General features: G+C 42.1%; 1 protein-coding gene across 1 annotated transcript in view; it reads left to right on the forward strand.

Moving 5' to 3' along the window:
- Window positions 1–18,014, forward strand: part of zc3h14 (zinc finger CCCH-type containing 14) — a 76,435-nt gene that overhangs the window by 17,038 nt on the left and 41,383 nt on the right. The window contains exon 7 of the mRNA XM_084314739.1: window positions 11,189–11,364. Coding sequence (XP_084170865.1) covers window positions 11,189–11,364 — 176 coding nt within the window. The remainder of the gene's footprint in view (window positions 1–11,188; window positions 11,365–18,014) is intronic.

Raw genomic sequence — 18,014 nt, forward strand, 5'->3', positions numbered from 1 at the left:
TTTTTTCCCCATCCATTTCATTCAGTCCAATCCAATGGGGTGCAATACCATCCGGAGAGACGATAGGGGGCGGTATTTTCCCTGCTCGAGCTCAGACAGATCCCCACTGGTAACGTGAGGCTAGATTGATGAAAAATGTATGGAAATCGATAATAAAAAAAAATATTATTAAATAACGAGATTTCTCGTTCTTGGCACTCAAAGTGTTAACACTATGGGTGCCGGCCAGAAATCCGGAAAATGACTGTGGATTGCCAGCGCTATTTGTCTATGGAGAAATTCCCCTTCTTTGCAGGGCTATAACTTTTTAAATTCTATTGCTACATTGCCATTATTAGGGCCCATTCAAAGTCCTATATGTATTGTTCATCGTGTAGCAACGTTAAACTTTTTCATTCACATATTCATAGTAAAGTATGGTCTAATGCAGTGGTTCCCAAAGTCGGGGTCGCGACCCAAAGGTGGGCCGCGAGCAGGCCACTGAACTTAGAAGCAGGCCAGGACAGTGTTTCTAGTTGTATTCTAAAATTCGATTCTATTGTATTCTAAAATGTGACTATGGTTTTATATTAACTTAATAAATAAACAAAAACGATTATGCACATAAAACGCTGAAAACAACCGAAGCAACAATAGTATTTTAATGAGGCTATTATTATTATCATAATTATTTTGCAACAAGTTAGCCCTCTCATAAATAGCACATATAAATGAATAACTAACTTGAACTAACTTAATAGGATTGAAGTGATATTTGGCTTAAAAAATCGGTCGCCTGGCAAAAAAAAAAGGCCTGACGATGTGCATTGGGCCGCGGCTCTCTGACGCCTTATTTTCTGGGTCCCGGCCTGAAAAGTTTGGGAACCCCTGGTCTAATGTATAAGTATGTTTTCATCTCTTTCTGCAGCTTTCTCCAGAACGTGATATATAGCCCCAAATGCATTATATTGATGATGAAATACAGTTTGATGGCAATCGGGGCGATATAAAAAATTTCAATTGGACGTACTTCTAGAATGATCTACGTATGATCTGATGATGACCGGATGGGCGGGGGATCGTTTATAATTCCGTGGGCAGCGTTATATCATTCATCTAGTGTGGGTGATATGTTCATCATAACAGTTTATATGGAATACGATCAAAAATAACGCTGAATATTACCGTATCCTCCTCGCGCCGTTGGGCGATGAGCGTGGAACAGTCATTTACCTATTATGGTATGTAGAAATATCGGGTCCATTTCCAGCTTGTATAATAGTATATATGTCAAAATCATGTTGTTTATCGAGTTATTGGCAATCGATCGCTATGTATTGTGTCGAGATCGAGTCCCGGTAGCCAAACAGAGTGCCCGGAAGTAATACGGCCGACCAGCACAACCTCCATAGCACATCCTGTTTGGCGATTGCGCCGATCGGCCACCAGATGGCGCTCCTGAACCGCCAGAGAGCTCAGTGGGTCCTCCTGGTGGATCTCAGGCCAGCGGAGGGGAAATATGAATCCGATCGCAGATTTTTGAAATATTGTAAAGCTGTAAAGCGTCCTCCGGCAACTTGAGCATGGCCGGGAATGACTCTTTTAAGCGTTTTCCGGCAGTCAAAGTGTTAATATGATCCACTAAATTCCATGGCCGAAAGGAACGGGAAGAAGAAAACTCTTACTGTACCTGCTCCTACACACATACAGTACAATGATAGACTGTTCATAGTGCAATGTTTACCAAACCAAACTAAATGTACATACTTATTTTGCAGAAATGAAAACATCAACACAATTGGATACACAAAATGTATTTATTTATGTTATCGGTTAAATTGCACATTTACTGAGGTATCTATATATTTTAGGGCTGACCCCTATTAGTCGTTTAGTCGACTAATCGGTCGAAAGAAGCCGTAGTCGACTGCCAACCTCTTTAGTCGAATACAAATTATTTAATTTCTTTTTTTAAATTGATACTTTTTATCAAATTTTTTTTATCGTTCTTTCCAAAAGAAAAGAGGCCTAGAAGCGTGGCTAACGCTAATGGCACGCATACCAGAGGCTAACTGCCTACGAAAACAGGCACAGAGGCACTGAAAGAGGATTTCACCCATCTAATGAACACACTAGACTAGACAAATATCAAGATGTATCCATCAGTGGACCAATTGCATGCTTTTGCAGAGGACAAGAAGCCTTCAATCGACTCCTTCAGACATTAAGCAGTAAGCACCCCCCACAGCCCAAATGGAATGATTAAAAATAAAAATGTATATATATATAATATTGTTTTTTTTAGTCGACTGATAGTCGACTAACCGCAAATTTTGGCCAATCATAGTCGACTATCCAAATCCTTAGTCGGGGACAGCCCTAATATATTTATAGTACACTGTTCTATTATATCATGTATTATTCTATATTATACTTCTATATACTACTATCAGTGTTTCCCCTAGGATTTTTTTCAGGGGGGGTGGTAGGCCCCCCAAAACTACTAGTGTTGTCGCAGGGCGCTATGAAATCCGTTTTTATCTTTTCCTGTTTTCGGATATGAATTTTCCTGTTTTCGGATTTCTCTGTTTAAAATGTTCCCGTTTTCGGATTTCTCTGATTTAATATTGTTTCCTTTGGATTTAACCAAAAAAAACAATACAAAATTATGTTGTTAACACTTTGAGTGCCACGCCGTGTTTTCCTTTTTACCCCTTTGAATGCCACGGTCCACTCCCAATGTTAACGCTAATATCGCCTAATCTATGTTTTAAATTATGGTTATGTGTCTAATCTGCCCGTCGCTTATCAAAGAATCATTTTCCAGTCAATGTTGTCAAGGCAGATTGCTTTCATTTCCTCATGGATTTTACAGTGAAACAGATGGAGCACATATCACAAAAAAGCTTATATCTCCTCGAAAACGAGTCTGATTATCCTAACACTGATAACATAGATTCCTTACCTGACATCAGATGGTATCCAAATTAGGGGTGCACCGATATGAAAATTGGCCACCGATACCGATACCGATTGTTCAAGTAACACAATCGGCCGATACCGATATTTGTGTATTATTTGTATAGTATTTGTAATTCTTTTTAATATTTTTTTTTGTAATATATATTTTTTTTAATGAAACTACTGTATATTTGTATGTTTGTATTTGTAGGCCTCTTTACTTACTTAAAAAAAGAAAACATCAAGAAATATGTTTATGGTATTAATTCCACCATGCCATGTAGCACTATCTCTCTCCCAGTATCGTCTGGAGGCCTGCAGATGGATACTGTTCTCTCAACCAGAGCTCTCAGCCAATGCAATATAACCATTTTAATTGACAGTCGATTCGGCCAATTACGCCACACCGCTAGCTAGGGTTGGGCACCGAAAACCGGTTCTAATAGGAACCGGTTCCTAACTTCCGGTTCTGGAACCGGAAGTAACATATTTGAATTTCGATTCTAAATTTTTACTTTTTTTTTTTTTTTTTTTTTTTTTTACTTTTTTTTTTTTTTTTTACTTTAATACCCTAGTTACAGTACAGCAACCAAATTAAACTGTATCAAGTCAACTGAAAATGTGAATAGTATGATTTTCTTTTTGAAAAAAAAAAAAAAAAAAACTCCTTCGAAATAAGCTGTGACCTGTTTTGACCTGCACTTCAAAGAATCGGAATTGAGAATCGTTCAAATCCAAACGATGCCCAACCCTACCGCTAGCACCCACCTCCTGCTGTCCTTACCACCAATCGGCAAGCGTTTATTCATTTTCTACTTTCGGGCATGCCGCCATTGTTCTGTTTGCGAGAGCACAACAAACTTAACGTAGCTACGTTAGCTGCCCGGCCCGCCGACCAGCGCTCCACAGCATGACCAAATGAGACATAATGATTTTACTGCAACAAATGTTATAATAAAACAAAGCCTTTCTATACATTTGTCTGGTTGAAAACTTTATTAACAGATTGCAGAATGGGTAGTTGGGTACGGAATGAGCAACGGAATGGAACTGAGCTATGAACGGACTAACGGAGTAATGCCTTGCTTACTGCTATCTTCGGGTATATAATATGCTTGTTATTGAACGTGTAACACTAACTATATAACGTTAATGCCACAAAACGAATGTTTGTGTCATTTTAACAGCAGATACTTTCTTAAATGCCATCTTCCCGAGAGAGGGTGTTGACGGGGAGTTGTGTTATTAATAGCATTGAACAGCTAACCGAAAGCTAGCGTTAACTATTGTTAAAGGTTTAGCCATAACGTTACCTTGGCTAAAGTTGGGGCTATTCATTATCCAGCAATAATGGCTGCAGACCTGCAAGCAAAGTACAGCAAGTTGGCAAAGGAGTATTCCAACGCAAATCACATTTTCACCAGTAACGTTAGTCTTGCATCTCCCGGTAGCTAATGCTAGCTAACCTAGCCAGCGTTTCCGTTAGCCGGTAATTACCGGTATTTGACTGGCAAAATCTGTTGAAGTCCGACATATTTAATCTCTCCGGTCATAATGTCCGGTGAAAATAATTCCCTCTAAACACAATTAGATTATTTGAATTGTATTAAAATAGGCTAAAATTATATAGCCTATGCGATGAACGAAACAATCTCACCAAGCAGCCGGTCTAATAATGACATCCTGCTGTCAGCGCGAGCTGGCTGCTGATATATTTACGTGAAGCATGGCTTGGCAGGGTGCAGTACTCCAATTCAGCCATTGGCAATTCAGCTGTTGGGTGGGGGCGCTGCTGACACCACTGCTCTGCTCTGCCTGCTCCAAGTGCTCCATGCTTCACGTAAATATATCAGCAGCCAGCTCGCGCTGACACAGCGGTGCCAAATTTCTCAGTTCTTCGCTTGATATAATTAATACAAATGTCCAATATAACGGAATTAGTTAGCTCATAAAAATGTGATTATAACAGACTGCTGTTTATTAAGGTCGGGCAGACTGCCCACCGACACCTCAAGTCGGCAGCAGCAGCACGAAGTCTCGAGGGACTTATTTTATTTGGAATATATTAATGACTGATACGCAAAAGTAGCCTAGTTTTAAGTTAAAATATTATAAATGCCTTGATGATGTCATTCTTTATATAGGTCTATAAATTGTTTTTAAGCTCAATAAACTCTGACCGGAATTTATCCCATTTGTCCGGTAGATTGAAATCTACCGGACACTCAGACCTGCAAAAAAAAATTCTAACGGAAACCCTGAACCTAGCTCATGTTAGCGTCGTCACTGAGCGACCACCTCGCGTACACAATTAATGACATGTTGCGGACAGCCATATCGGTGACAATGTTTAGCTTTTAGTGCCTAATGATAAGAGTCTGAAGCGGAGTCTCAAAAGAGAATGTTGAATATTTAGTAGTAACTTTGATGCAGTAGCTTGTGTGTGTGTGTGGGACTGGGGCCGGCGTTGTGCAGGATGCGACTGAATTTATCGGCTACTGCCATCGGCACATTCGAGCTTATAGGCCGATTGCAGTCAACAAGGCACTTATCGGCCGATACCGATACCCGACCGATACATCGGTACACCCCTAATCCAAATGGTATATTCCAATTCCTGATCACCATTTGAAAAAATCTATAAGTATATTGATCCAACGTGTGTACAGTATAACCGATGCTTGCCGCGGCTCAGAGGATCCAGAATGAACTCTGGTAACTCCGGCTGCATCAGTGGACTGGAAAATGTGGACTGGAATATATTTTTTTCCCCATCCATTTTCATTGAGTCCATTCCAAAAGGGTGATTTACCATCTGGGAGACGATAGGGGGTGCTTTTTTCACATCTGATTGCCGGCGGCCCCTGGGTAGCGTGATGCAATATGATTTCAGATAGCTAAAAAAAAATATCCGAGAAAAGCTGTGACGTGGCTTTCAACGTAACTATTGTAAACCCGAGAAAAGCTGTGACGTGGCGCTCAAAGTGTTAACTAACTTTAATAATAGTACATCTGCAAACAGTGCCAGTGTAGTTCAATGTTCAGTGCCAGTTAGGTTATGAGGTTTCTTTTTTCAATTAAGTTCAGTTCAATGCAGTTCAACTGCCAGTGCAGTGCAATAACTAAATAATCATTTGTTTAAAAGAAATCAAGCAAAAAAACTGTAAAATGTAATTTATTTAAAAGAGATGTCATTTTAACACATTGGGTGCCACGCCCCTTTGCCCAGATAACCCCTTGAGTGCCAGCGCTTTAGTCAATGGGAGGTCGGAATATTTGCGAACGCTTAAACTATATCTTAAATTATGGCTATGGGTCTAAAACACCCCTCGCTTATCAATGACTTGCTTGCAGTCAACATGTACGAAATGGATTGTTTTTTCATTGGTACATTTCCATTTTATACCGTTTTGAATACGGGTATAGTTTCGGAGAGTTCTAGTAATTTCAGAGAAATTCCATGATAATAGCCCTTTAGTGGAATACAAAAAACACGTTATCATTTTTCGGCTGATTTATGATCGTTTTCAAATAAATGCTAAATTATCGATAGTATATGTGTACTTATGCACGCTAGAGAAGCGGGCTGAAAAATCTATTATCCATGACCTGGTCAGCGCTAACGTCATACACGCACACACACAGACACGTTGTGATCACTATGAAAAAAACCATCTGAGGCCTAACAAAAATAATAGTTGGTTTCAGGTTGGTTGTCAGTTTGGCCATGGGTAGGTAGGGAATTTTTTTATTTTTTTTTTATTTTATTCTTTCCCACGGCGACTATGGATAGGGAATTTCTTTATTTAATTAACCCTTTCACTGCCACACGACAGAAGGTTAGCCCTTTACTATCACACAACCGACGGCGATGCTCCATCATTAGCATCATTAGCTCCGCGGATGCGGAGCTAATGATGGAGCATCGCCGTCGGTTGTGTGATAGTAAAGGGCTAACCTTCTGTATTGTCACAGTGAAAGGGTTAACCGGCTGTCGTGTGGCAGTGAAAGGGTTAAAATGTTCACAACAACATGGATGCATGTACTCTGCCAGCATGTTTAATATCCATAATACTAAATGTTTGACTAAGATTTCTATGAAACTTTATTCAAAAAAAAAAAAAAAATGATTTTTTTTTTTTTAATATATAATTTTTTTTTAAACTCATAAAATATATTGGATCGCACCTAAATCGGCAGGGTCGGTCGGCAACCTGAAACCAACCATTATTTTTGTTAGGCCTGATTAACCCAATACTGGTAAAATTGAGTCCTTACCTCACATCAGATGTTCTGCAAAAAGATTAATCCAATTCCTTATCACCATTCCAAATATTGATCACGTTTATTGATCCAACGTTATAGTCCGAAACGCATAATCGAAAGCTGCTCCGAGCCTCCCCAGTGAATGTGGTAACAGACACTGCTTGCCAGAGATGGGTAAACCCTGGACCGGAGTTTTTTTTCTGATTCACATGGCCACTCAATCCAATCCAATGATGTGCATTACCATCCGGGAGATGATAGGCGGCGGTATTTGCCCTTTTCGAGATCAGAGCCATTCCCAATGATAACGTCAGGCTGGATGGATGAAAAATGTATGAATATCACTAATAAAAGAAATAACGATTAAATAACAAGAAATCTCGTCATTGGCACACAAAGTGTTAAAGGTTCATGCTTCTCCCCATCTCTGGCTGACATCACCATTGTGGTAGGCACGATAGCTATGAGCTAACTAACGTTACAAGCTCAAACACCTTATAACTACTACTATTGTCGTGTCCATAAGTTCCCTGGCAGAATACTTGTGGGGACAAAGGTATACAAAGAGGAGAGAACCATTTTAAATCAGGCATTCATGCCGGCTAACAAGCTAGACGTCGCGGTATGTTGTTAGCACAATAGCTACCAAGCTAAGCTACGTTAGCTTCTAACGTTGTATACACAATATGTACAACGACACAATGATCAAACACCTTATAACTACTACTATTGTCGTGTCCATAAGTTCCCTGGCAGAATACTTGTGGGGACAAAGGTATACAAAGAGGAGAGAACCATTTTAAATCGGGCATTCATGCCGGCTAACAAGCTAGACGTCGCAGCATGTTGTTAGCACAATAGCTACCAAGCTAAGCTATGTTAGCTTCTAACGTTGTATACACAATATGTACAACGACACAATGATCAAACACCTTATAACTACTACTATTGTCGTGTCCATAAGTTCCCTGGCAGAATACTTGTGGGGACAAAGGTATACAAAGAGGAGAGAACCATTTAAAATCGGGCATTCATGCCGGCTAACAAGCTAGACGTCGCAGCATGTTAGCACAATAGCTACCAAGCTAAGCTAAGTTAGCTTCTAACGTTGTATACACAATATGTACAACGACACAATGATTTACATGACTACAAATATGGTAACGTGGTTGTGGCTTTTACAAATAGTGGTTAGCTTTAGAGATGGATGGCTATGATCACGGAGCAGTAGTGTTAGGTGAAACGGATACATTTTCATTCATCACTCCTCGGCTAGTAGTAGCAAGGCTCTCTGCCTGCCACTAGCTGTGTGTGACTCTCGGAGAGCCCCTCGCTGCCCTGCACCTGAAGTGACATCACGGCCCTGCTAGCGTCTGATAAGCTTTTAGATTTGCTCGTGCATGTGATTCGTGCGTGGACCTTTTTAACCCTTTCTGAGTGGCATTTCCGGCGTCAAATGGAAAAAAAATCATAATTAAATTGGATACCAATGATGTAGGGGTGGACGGTATGGTCTAAAATTTATATCACGGTATAATTTGAAGCATAGACGGTAACGGTATATATCACGGTATCAGTGTTTCTGTTAGAATAATTTTTTTTGCCTGATAGGCAGGCTATATAAAGAATGACATCCTCAAGGCATGTAGATTTATAATATTTTAACTTAAAACTAGGCTACTTTTGCGTATAAAGTCATTATATTCCATATAAAATAAGTCCCGAGTCGAGACTCCTGCTCCCATTGCAAACAGCGGGGCTGGATTTTGCTAGAAGCATATGTAGCTGCAGAGCCGCAGAGCCAGGGGCTCTTTCAGGTCATTCATTTCAGCCATTGGCAATTCAGCCGTTGGGTGGGGGGGCGCTGTTTGACGGGTCTGTGACCAGACCTGAAAGAGCCCCTGGCTCTGCGGCTCTGCAGCTGCATGCTATTCGCAAATCCACTGCTGCACGCCGTCCTCCCGGCTCCCGCTGCTGCCGTCGTTATCATAACACTACACACTAGGGCTGCAACTAATGACTAATTTGGTAGTCGACTAATCTGCCGATTATTTTTTCGATTAGTCGACTAATCGAAAACCAATGTAAACAAACATTTTTTTTTTTTTTTTTTTTTTTAAATTACCTATCTTTGTGAAAGTGGCTTCTCAGCTCTGGTCCAGCTGAAGACAGAGCAGAGGAACATATTGGACATTGAGCATGACCTCAGAGTTGCTTGTCTACCATCACCCCAGACTTTGAGACTCTTGTCAGGACCAAACTACAACATCATAACATGATGATCCCATAGCAAATTAAAATAATGACTCATGAAACATTTGAATTTGGATCTTTAAGCCACTTTAAATGAAAATGTATTTGAAGAACAATACAGCAATCACTCATAACAAGATAAATAAATTAAATAATACAAATTAAAGTGGAAGTGTACTTTAAATAACTTTTGTTTGCTGTGTGTGAGAGGAGTCCGTGTGTGTGTGTATGTGTGTGTGTCTTACTCTGATCGCTGTGTGAGTGAGGAGTGTGTGTACTGTGTAATTTGTGTGTGTGTCTTACTCTGATCGCTGTGTGAGTGAGAGGAGTGTGTGTACTGTGTAATTTGTGTGTGTGTCTTACTCTGATTGCTGTGTGAGTGAGAGGTGTGTACTGTGTAATTTGTGTATGTGTGTGTGTCTTACTCTGATCGCTGTGTGTGAGTGAAAGGAGTGTGAATGTGTGTGTCTTACTCTGATCGCTGTGTGTGAGAGAGAGGAGTGTGAATGTGTGTGTGTCTTACTCTGATCGCTGTGTGAGAGGAGTGTGTATGTGTGTGTCTTACTCTGATCGCTGTGTGTGAGTGAGAGGAGTGTGAATGTGTGTGTGTCACTCTGATCGCTGTGTGTGAGTGAGAGGAGTGTGTATGCGTGTGTGTCTTACTCTGATCGCTGTGTGTGAGTGAGAGGAGTGTGTATGTGTGTGTCTTACTCTGATCGCTGTGTGTGAGTGAGAGGAGTGTGAATGTGTGTGTGTCTTACTCTGATCGCTGTGTGTGAGAGAGAGGAGTGTGAATGTGTGTGTGTCTTACTCTGATCGCTGTGTGTGAGTGAGAGGAGTGTGTATGTGTGTGTCTTACTCTGATCGCTGTGTGTGAGTGAGAGGAGTGCGTGTGTAATGTATTGTGTGTCTAGTCTGATCATCATCTCCTGCAGGGGAACAATGTTTTCAATGTCCAAAATTTGCTATGGGATCATCATGTTATGATGTTGTCTGGAACCCTGAGAAGCCACTCTCACAAAGATAGGTAGTGCACAAAAAAAAAAAAAAAATTTTTTTTTTTTTTTATGACTAATCGACGCAACAATTTCTCGTCAACGATTTTTTTATAATCGACGTCGTCGATTATGTCGACTAATCGTTGCAGCCCTACTACACACATATCGTAATGTTTACAGCAAACTGTAGTTGATCACCAGGTATGTTTTATTAACGTAGAATAATTCATATAAGAAAAACGATAGGGAAATATCTTACCTTTCTCCACTGGTTAAAAATGCCAGGAACTGAAATTGAAACTTGCTGTGCGCCGCGGTGATATGTGTTTATTATGAAATGACAATTGCGTGTTGACACGCCCACTGCGCGAAGCCTCCTAAATAACTTTTTCCAGTTTGCACATATCTATTATCTATGACTAATTCTATCTATTTTTAGGTGCAAATGCGATTGAAATAGTCGCGCTGTGGTTACATGACGTCATTGATATTTTAGAGCTGCTCTACCCATTAAACGGTATAGTCAAAATCCATACCGTAGAGCAAATTAATACCGTTTATACCGTTTATACCGTCCACCCCTACAATGATGTAACTACCCATAATTGCAGAGTAGGGTTTAACCTGCAAGTTGGCCTTTAAGACTTTACAACTTTAAATTTTAAGGACCACCCTACTGTGGAGGCCATGTCTAATAATAAGACACCTGCTTTGTTTTCTTGACCCATCAGGAGGAGGCGTCGCGGAAGCGCAAGGCGCCCATGGCAAGCTCTGTGGTGCGGGTCAACCAAGCGGCGGACGAGGACAGCGATGATGCGGAGGAGGAAGATGATGATGATGAGGATGAAGGCTACGGTGGCAGGAGCCTCTCCAGCAGGGTGTCCCTGCCCACCAAACCAGAACGCAGGTCAGTGGCACTTAACACTTTGATTGCCTAAGGTTAAATTCATGATATACCATCCGTTGCCAGCTCTATTTAACATGGAGAAGTTCCCCTTCTTTGCAGGGCTATAACTTTTTAAATTCTATTGCTAGATTGCCATTATTAGGGCCCATTCAAGGTCCTATATGTATTGTTCATGGTGTAGCAACGTTAAACTTTTTCATTCACATATTCATACTAAAATATGGTCTAAAGTATAAGTATGTTTTCATCTCTTTCTGCAGCTTTCTCCAGAACGTGATTTATAGCCCCAAATGCATTATATTGATGATGAAATACAGTTTGGTAGGAATCTGTGCGAGATCAAAAATTTCAATTGGACGTACTTCTAGAATTTCCTACACGTCATCTGATGTTGACCGGATGGGCGAGGGGGCGTTTATAATTCCGTGGGCAACGTTATACCATTCATCTAATGTGGGTCATATGTTCATCATAGCAGTTAGTAAAGAACACGTTAGAATATAACGCTAAAACTCACCCCAGTCTCCTCGGGCCGTTGGGCGATCAGCGTGGAGTTGACGGTTTTCAATTATGGGATGTCGAAATACCGGATCTATTTCCAGGTTGTATAATAGTATATACGTCCAAATCATGTTGTTTTTTCGAGTTATTTCCACCGATCGATGTTCACTGTGTGAAGACTGAGTCTCTCTAACATTAGCGAGTGCCCGGACCCCATATGGAGTGAGTCCTGCCGGGTTAAAGGTTGACATCCGGTTTTTCGATCTGCCGATCGGCCACCAGATGGCGCTCTTGAACCGCTAGACGATTGAGAGTAGATCAGAACTTTGTGTCAAGGCTGCAGAGGGGAAATATGATTCCGATCACAGATTTTTGAAATATTGATATCAAAGACGAGTTCCGGCGTCCTCGGCAACTTGAGCATGGCGGGGAATGACGAGTTCCGGCGTTTTCGGCAGTTAAAGTGTTAATAGTACACTACTTCTACTATATAGGGCTGCACGATTCTTGCTAAAATGTGAATCACGATTTTTCTCTCTAAGAATTGAGATCACGATTCTCATTTAAAATCATTTAAAAAAGTAAAGTTAAAAAAAAAATGTTAATAAAAAAAATCATCATAATCTTTGAGTTATAGACGAATACATTTTGGCTGACATTCAGACATGAATGACCAATCTGTTATGGTTGCTGTTGAAGTGCCACAAAACTACAGTGACCCTTTTTGTATTTGACATCCTGTTCTCTCTCTGTCACTTGTATGATGTACTATTATGATTATGATATGTACTATTATGATTATGATCCACTTGTATGGTGTAATATATTAAGCATTAACATATATATATAGAGGATTAAATATATGTTTATTGTATATGCTGAAGGACCATGTATTATGGACCATGTATACAGCAGTGCAATTGTTCCGTTCTCTGTTAGAGTGGGTGCTGTTAGGAATGTGTGCTTCCCTCCCTGGACTACGCGGGCAACTATGTCAGGATCCTGTATGTGGACTTCAGCTCGGCCTTCAACACCATCCTTCCACCCATCCTGGAGCACCAGCTATCCCTGCTGCAGGTGCCGGCCTCCACTCGCAGGTGGATTACCGACTTCCTGTCCAACAGGTCTCAGCGGGTGAGGCTGGGGAAGAGCATTTCCAGCTCTAGGTCCACCAGCACCGGTTCCCCGCAGGGCTGCGTTCTATCCCCACTACTGTTCTCCCTGTACACAAACAGCTGTGCCTCTCTACACCCCTCGTTCAAACTCCTGAAATTCGCTGACGACACCACCCTGGTGGGTCTCATCTCCAGGGGGGACGAGTCGGCCTACAGGAGGGAGATCGAGAGGCTGCAGAGCTGGTGCAGCTGCAACAACCTGGAGCTCAATGCTCAAAAGACAGTAGAGATGGTAGTGGACTTCAGGAAGAAAGCAGCCCTGCCCCCTCCCATCATACTGGGAGGCACTCAGGTGACCTCCGTGGAGTCATGCCGATTCCTCGGTATGACCATCTCCCAGGATTTGAAGTGGGAGCTCAACATCACGGGCCTGCTCAAGAAGGCCCAGGGGAGGATGTTCTTCCTCCGGCAGTTGAAGAAATATAAACTGCCGAGGACCATGATGGCCCAATTCTACACGGCCATCATTGAGTCCATCCTCACCCACTCCATCATCTCCTGGTTCCCCGCTGCAGCGGCAAAAGATCTTGCCAAGATCTCCAGGGCGCTGAAGAGGGCGAGAAAGATCATGGCCGACCCATCCCACCCCGGTCACAGCCTCTTCACCCTGCTCCCCTCTGGGAGAAGGCTGAGGATCCCAAAGGCTGTAAAAGCTCGACACAGACTGAGCTTCTTCCCATCAATGCCTCAGGCCCCCCCCCCCCCCCCCTCGGTACCCCCCCCCCCCCCCCCCATGCCCCCAAGTGACACTGGCACAATGACACTGTCTGCACTGCACTAGTAGTCCGTACGGGATCTCTGCACTCTTCACTTTATATATATATATATATTTTTTTTTTATTTATTGATTAATCCCCCACTGCACTGTTTCGTTTCTTGTTGGTGTTGTTTACTGTGAAAAAAAAAAAAGGGAAAGAAAATGCATACACTGTATCGCTGCATCAATTACCAATGTGTTTTACACAAATGGCTCAATAAAGGAATCTGAATCTGAATCTGACCTTGGGCGTCTGCAAGGAAAGTGCACCACTTTCTGCAGTGGTTAACCCTTTCCTATCACACTACAGAGGGAAAAGCCATCATACAATGGGCGATGATTTAACTACATGGGTGATGTGTAAACATATAACCAATGATTAAGCATATGTTTATTGTATATGTCTGTATTGTACATGTATATATATATCTGCATATACCTGTATATATCTATAAGCTCAGACCAGTGCAAATTGCACAGTCATGACATTGATGTATGATGAGAGGACTCTTAGGGGGTTTCCCACAGCACAGTAATCTGTTACTTTTTTTAGTTACTAACTAGTGGAGTAGCGATGAGCCAATGACAACGACACAAGTTGAAAGAAGGAGTGTTTATCTGTGCTTGCTATAGGACGCTACGGACCTGTGTAGAGCTGCCGCGGTATTGATGTTTTCCTTACCGCACAAATTTGCAAAATATTTCCTACCGCCGCGGTTATTATTATTATTATTTATTATTATGCTATAAAGAGTAGACTACTACTAAAAAAAAAATGCATTAAAACTTTTTTTTTTTTTTTTTTTTGTGCGTGCGGTAATAACCGCGGCGGTAGGAAATATTTTGCAAATTTGTGCCTGCCTCTAGTCTAAATGTCGATCTTTAGAGGATGACTTTGCAGCATGAATATTGTTTGGGATTCGGCAAGCACGCATTAGTTATTGAAAGTGAAACACGGATTCGAAGTTTCCCCTCTGGTCGTGCGCCGTTCACTCGGTGTCGCGGGCAGGGGTGGTTACCCCCCCCCGACCCTTTCTTATTATTATTACTATAAAGTTACTACTTTATAATAAAGGCATTCGTTTTGTGGCATTAACATTATATAGTTATACGTTCAATAACATCAGCGTATTTACCGGACCATAGCAAGGCAATTCATATCTCAGTTCCTTTCTTTGCTCAGAGCGTGCTGAGTTGTCCCATTCTGCGGTCTGTTAATAAAGTTTTCAATCAGACAAGTGTATAGAACGAAGGGCTTTTATTATAACATTTGTTGCAGACAGTAAAATCATTATGTCTCGTTTAGTACTCCTGAGGAGCGATGGTAGTCCACTCCGGCGGGGAGCTAAAGCTAACGTTATTAGCCGTATTGTGATGAGCTCTGATCAATGGCTGACATTCAGGACGTAAAAAACTGCAGGACGCTCCAACGTGTGACGCGTCTCTCTTCTGACCAATCAGTGGTCTGCAATGTTTCACGTGACTTTTCTGGTACCCAATAGGGTCGCTTGGAACCTCGATAGAGGAGTAGGGTATATCTGCAGAGCCGCAAGCCCAACGAGAGGAGGGTACTTTATTATTATTATTATAAAAAACAGCAGTGATGCGGTATTCAGCCTACTCTGCGGTGGCCGTGATGTAATGCGGTAATCGCGGCAGCTCTAGACCTGTGTATATAAGGTACTGCTCGCTTGCTCTTGGGTGTGACTTTTTTTTAGCTCCATTCCAGAGTTGAGCGGTGTACGGAAACCTGGACATGGCAGTTTTGCAAAGAGTATTTCTCCCTCTGATGATACTCGTAGATGATATCTTTTTTCTGTTTTAGATTTGAAGAGCTGTGCTAGGCTCTTAGCTAAATCTTCAGTGATGATTTTTAAACCAGAGAGTTCTTATTGTTCTTCTTGAGAAAGATGTTGACTACTACTTTGATGAGTTTTTTAAGTCCTTGCTTTGTTTATTTTCCTGGATTGGATTTTTCCAAGACAGTATTATTGTCAGGGCCGCCTCAGGGGGTGTGCGAGCAGTGCGGTCGCACAGGGCCTCGCGGGAAGGGGGGCCTCGCAAAATAAAAAAATTAAAAAAATATTTTTTCTTTATAATTTTTTTTTTTTTTTTTTTTTTTTTTTGCGAGGCCCCCCTTCCCGCGAGGCCCTTTTTCATCACAGACCTAAAATCTAGTTTTGCTTATATGCTTATATATTTCACATTAGACACGTTTGTAGAATGTGTCTGACTTGTTCCTGGGTCTGCAGACATACTCACTATTGGAGCTCAGCCTCTGGGGCTCTGCAGCAGACATACTATTGGTTTCAACGAAGGGAGTGGTTACTTACATCATGTGTAGTACGCCGGCGTGAGTCAGCTGCGTTTGACTATTTCGCGCGTGCAGCTTTTGACTATTATGCTTAGTTATGCCAGCCAAGACGAAGAAAGAGGTCGGTCATTATCAGTCGGTCGGTCACCAAGGAACGTTGACGAAAGGCCTCTCGCTGGCGGGACAAATGGCCGGAGCCTTGTCATGGTATAGCCATGATGATGTCGGCTAGCTTAGCTAAAGGCTAACTAGCGTTAGCTAACCTAGAGACAGCGCATACAGCCAAGATGAAGAGGATGGTCGTTTGGCAGATTAACTTCGTTAACTCCACGCGGTTGTCTCCATCCTCTTGGACGTTTGGTGAGTTTTTAACCTATTCTATTAACTCTATTCTATTCCCGCCGTGGACATCTCTCTCTCTCTCTCTCTCTCTCTCTCTCTCTCTGGAGCTAAACTGGCCGACTAGCTGTTGTAGTACTACTAGTAGCTAACGGTGTGTGGCCTGGTGTCAGCACCTGTATGTAGCCGCATAGCTTGCTTCTGCGTTAGCTAATGGTTAGCGATAGCCTGGTTGAGCTAACTGTTAGCCAGTTAGCTGTTTAGCTACGACTTTAGCTGCCGGCTGCGCTCGGCTGGGAACGTTCGTTTGATGCTATCAGTTAGCCTTGAGTTAGCTGTTAGCTTGTGCTACGACCATTGACATTAGCCGTGAGAATAGCAGGGGGTTATTTTTGTCCCGCCAGCGAGAGGCCTTTCGTCAACGTGGAGACCTGTGTTGCGGCCTTCCGCCCTGCGTTCCTTGGTGCAGGTAAGATTAATGAAAATCATGACATTACCCCACTCTTCCTTCCTTCCCCTCCCGAATGTTTTGTTAATAACGATGTTTTTTTCCAGGCAAAACATATGTTACTTCACAACATTTGGAGATACGACATGTGCTGTGTGTGAATTCATTGTCTTGGTCGTTTGTGTAGCTTGGGTAGCGTTGGGCCGTTGGCCAAAGCTGTGTGTGGCCTGGTGTCCGTAGCCTACCTGGCTAGCCTTTAGCTGTCGGCCATTGGCTCCTTGCTGCTTTGTTTTCTCTGGTATAGACCCTCTTCTCTTTGGATTTAAGTGTTGATCTTTGTCCTTTTGGATCTATGTATATTCATGTTGCCTTTGTGAAGTTATCTTTTCCTTCTGTTTTGTTCTTTCATTAAAAGTTGAATATCTTTTAGGGGGTCATCTTTGCTTATCTCTCTCATACATGCTCTCTCTTTAACACACATGCTCTCTCTCTCTCTCTTTCTAACACACACAGTCTGCCTATGGCGGCCTTTCTCGATGGCTAGGCTGTGCTCGCTGAGTCTGTACCTAGTCAAGGATCTTCAGTCACAGTGCTCAGGTATTCTGCCACTGTGTACTCTCTGTTTAGGGCCAAATAGCATTTCAATTTCTTTCCAATGTGTCTCTCTCTCTGTACACTGTATATTGACTGTAGAATGGGAGCTCTCTCTCGCTCTCTCTCTTGCTATATGTTGACTGTATCATGCCCAGCCTCGGGCAGCGCTATTATTTACGAATATGTTGACTGTTGACTCGGGCGTCGCGTTTAAATCTCGCACAGGGCCTCGCATTTCTCCCAGGCGGCCCTGATTATTGTAACAACTTTTTCTAATTAAACCAAACATTGTTAAATACTTTTATTCAACTCTTGGACCGCGTTCCTTTACCACTCTATCATGATCTTTCAAGACGCTGGCAACGCCCTGCTTTCATCTGAGGTGAACGGGAGGTAAGTATATCCTGGTAGCCTGATTACAGATTCCATCCATTGCCGGTTACTGCTTCCAGCTAAAGTTATATCAATGACTATTCAGTAATTCTTACGTCTGTACCCGGGTTGGAGTCAAAAGTATGGCAT

Source organism: Notolepis coatsorum (assembly GCF_963971535.1).
Source record: "Notolepis coatsorum genome assembly, chromosome: 5".
NCBI lineage: Eukaryota > Metazoa > Chordata > Actinopteri > Aulopiformes > Paralepididae > Notolepis > Notolepis coatsorum.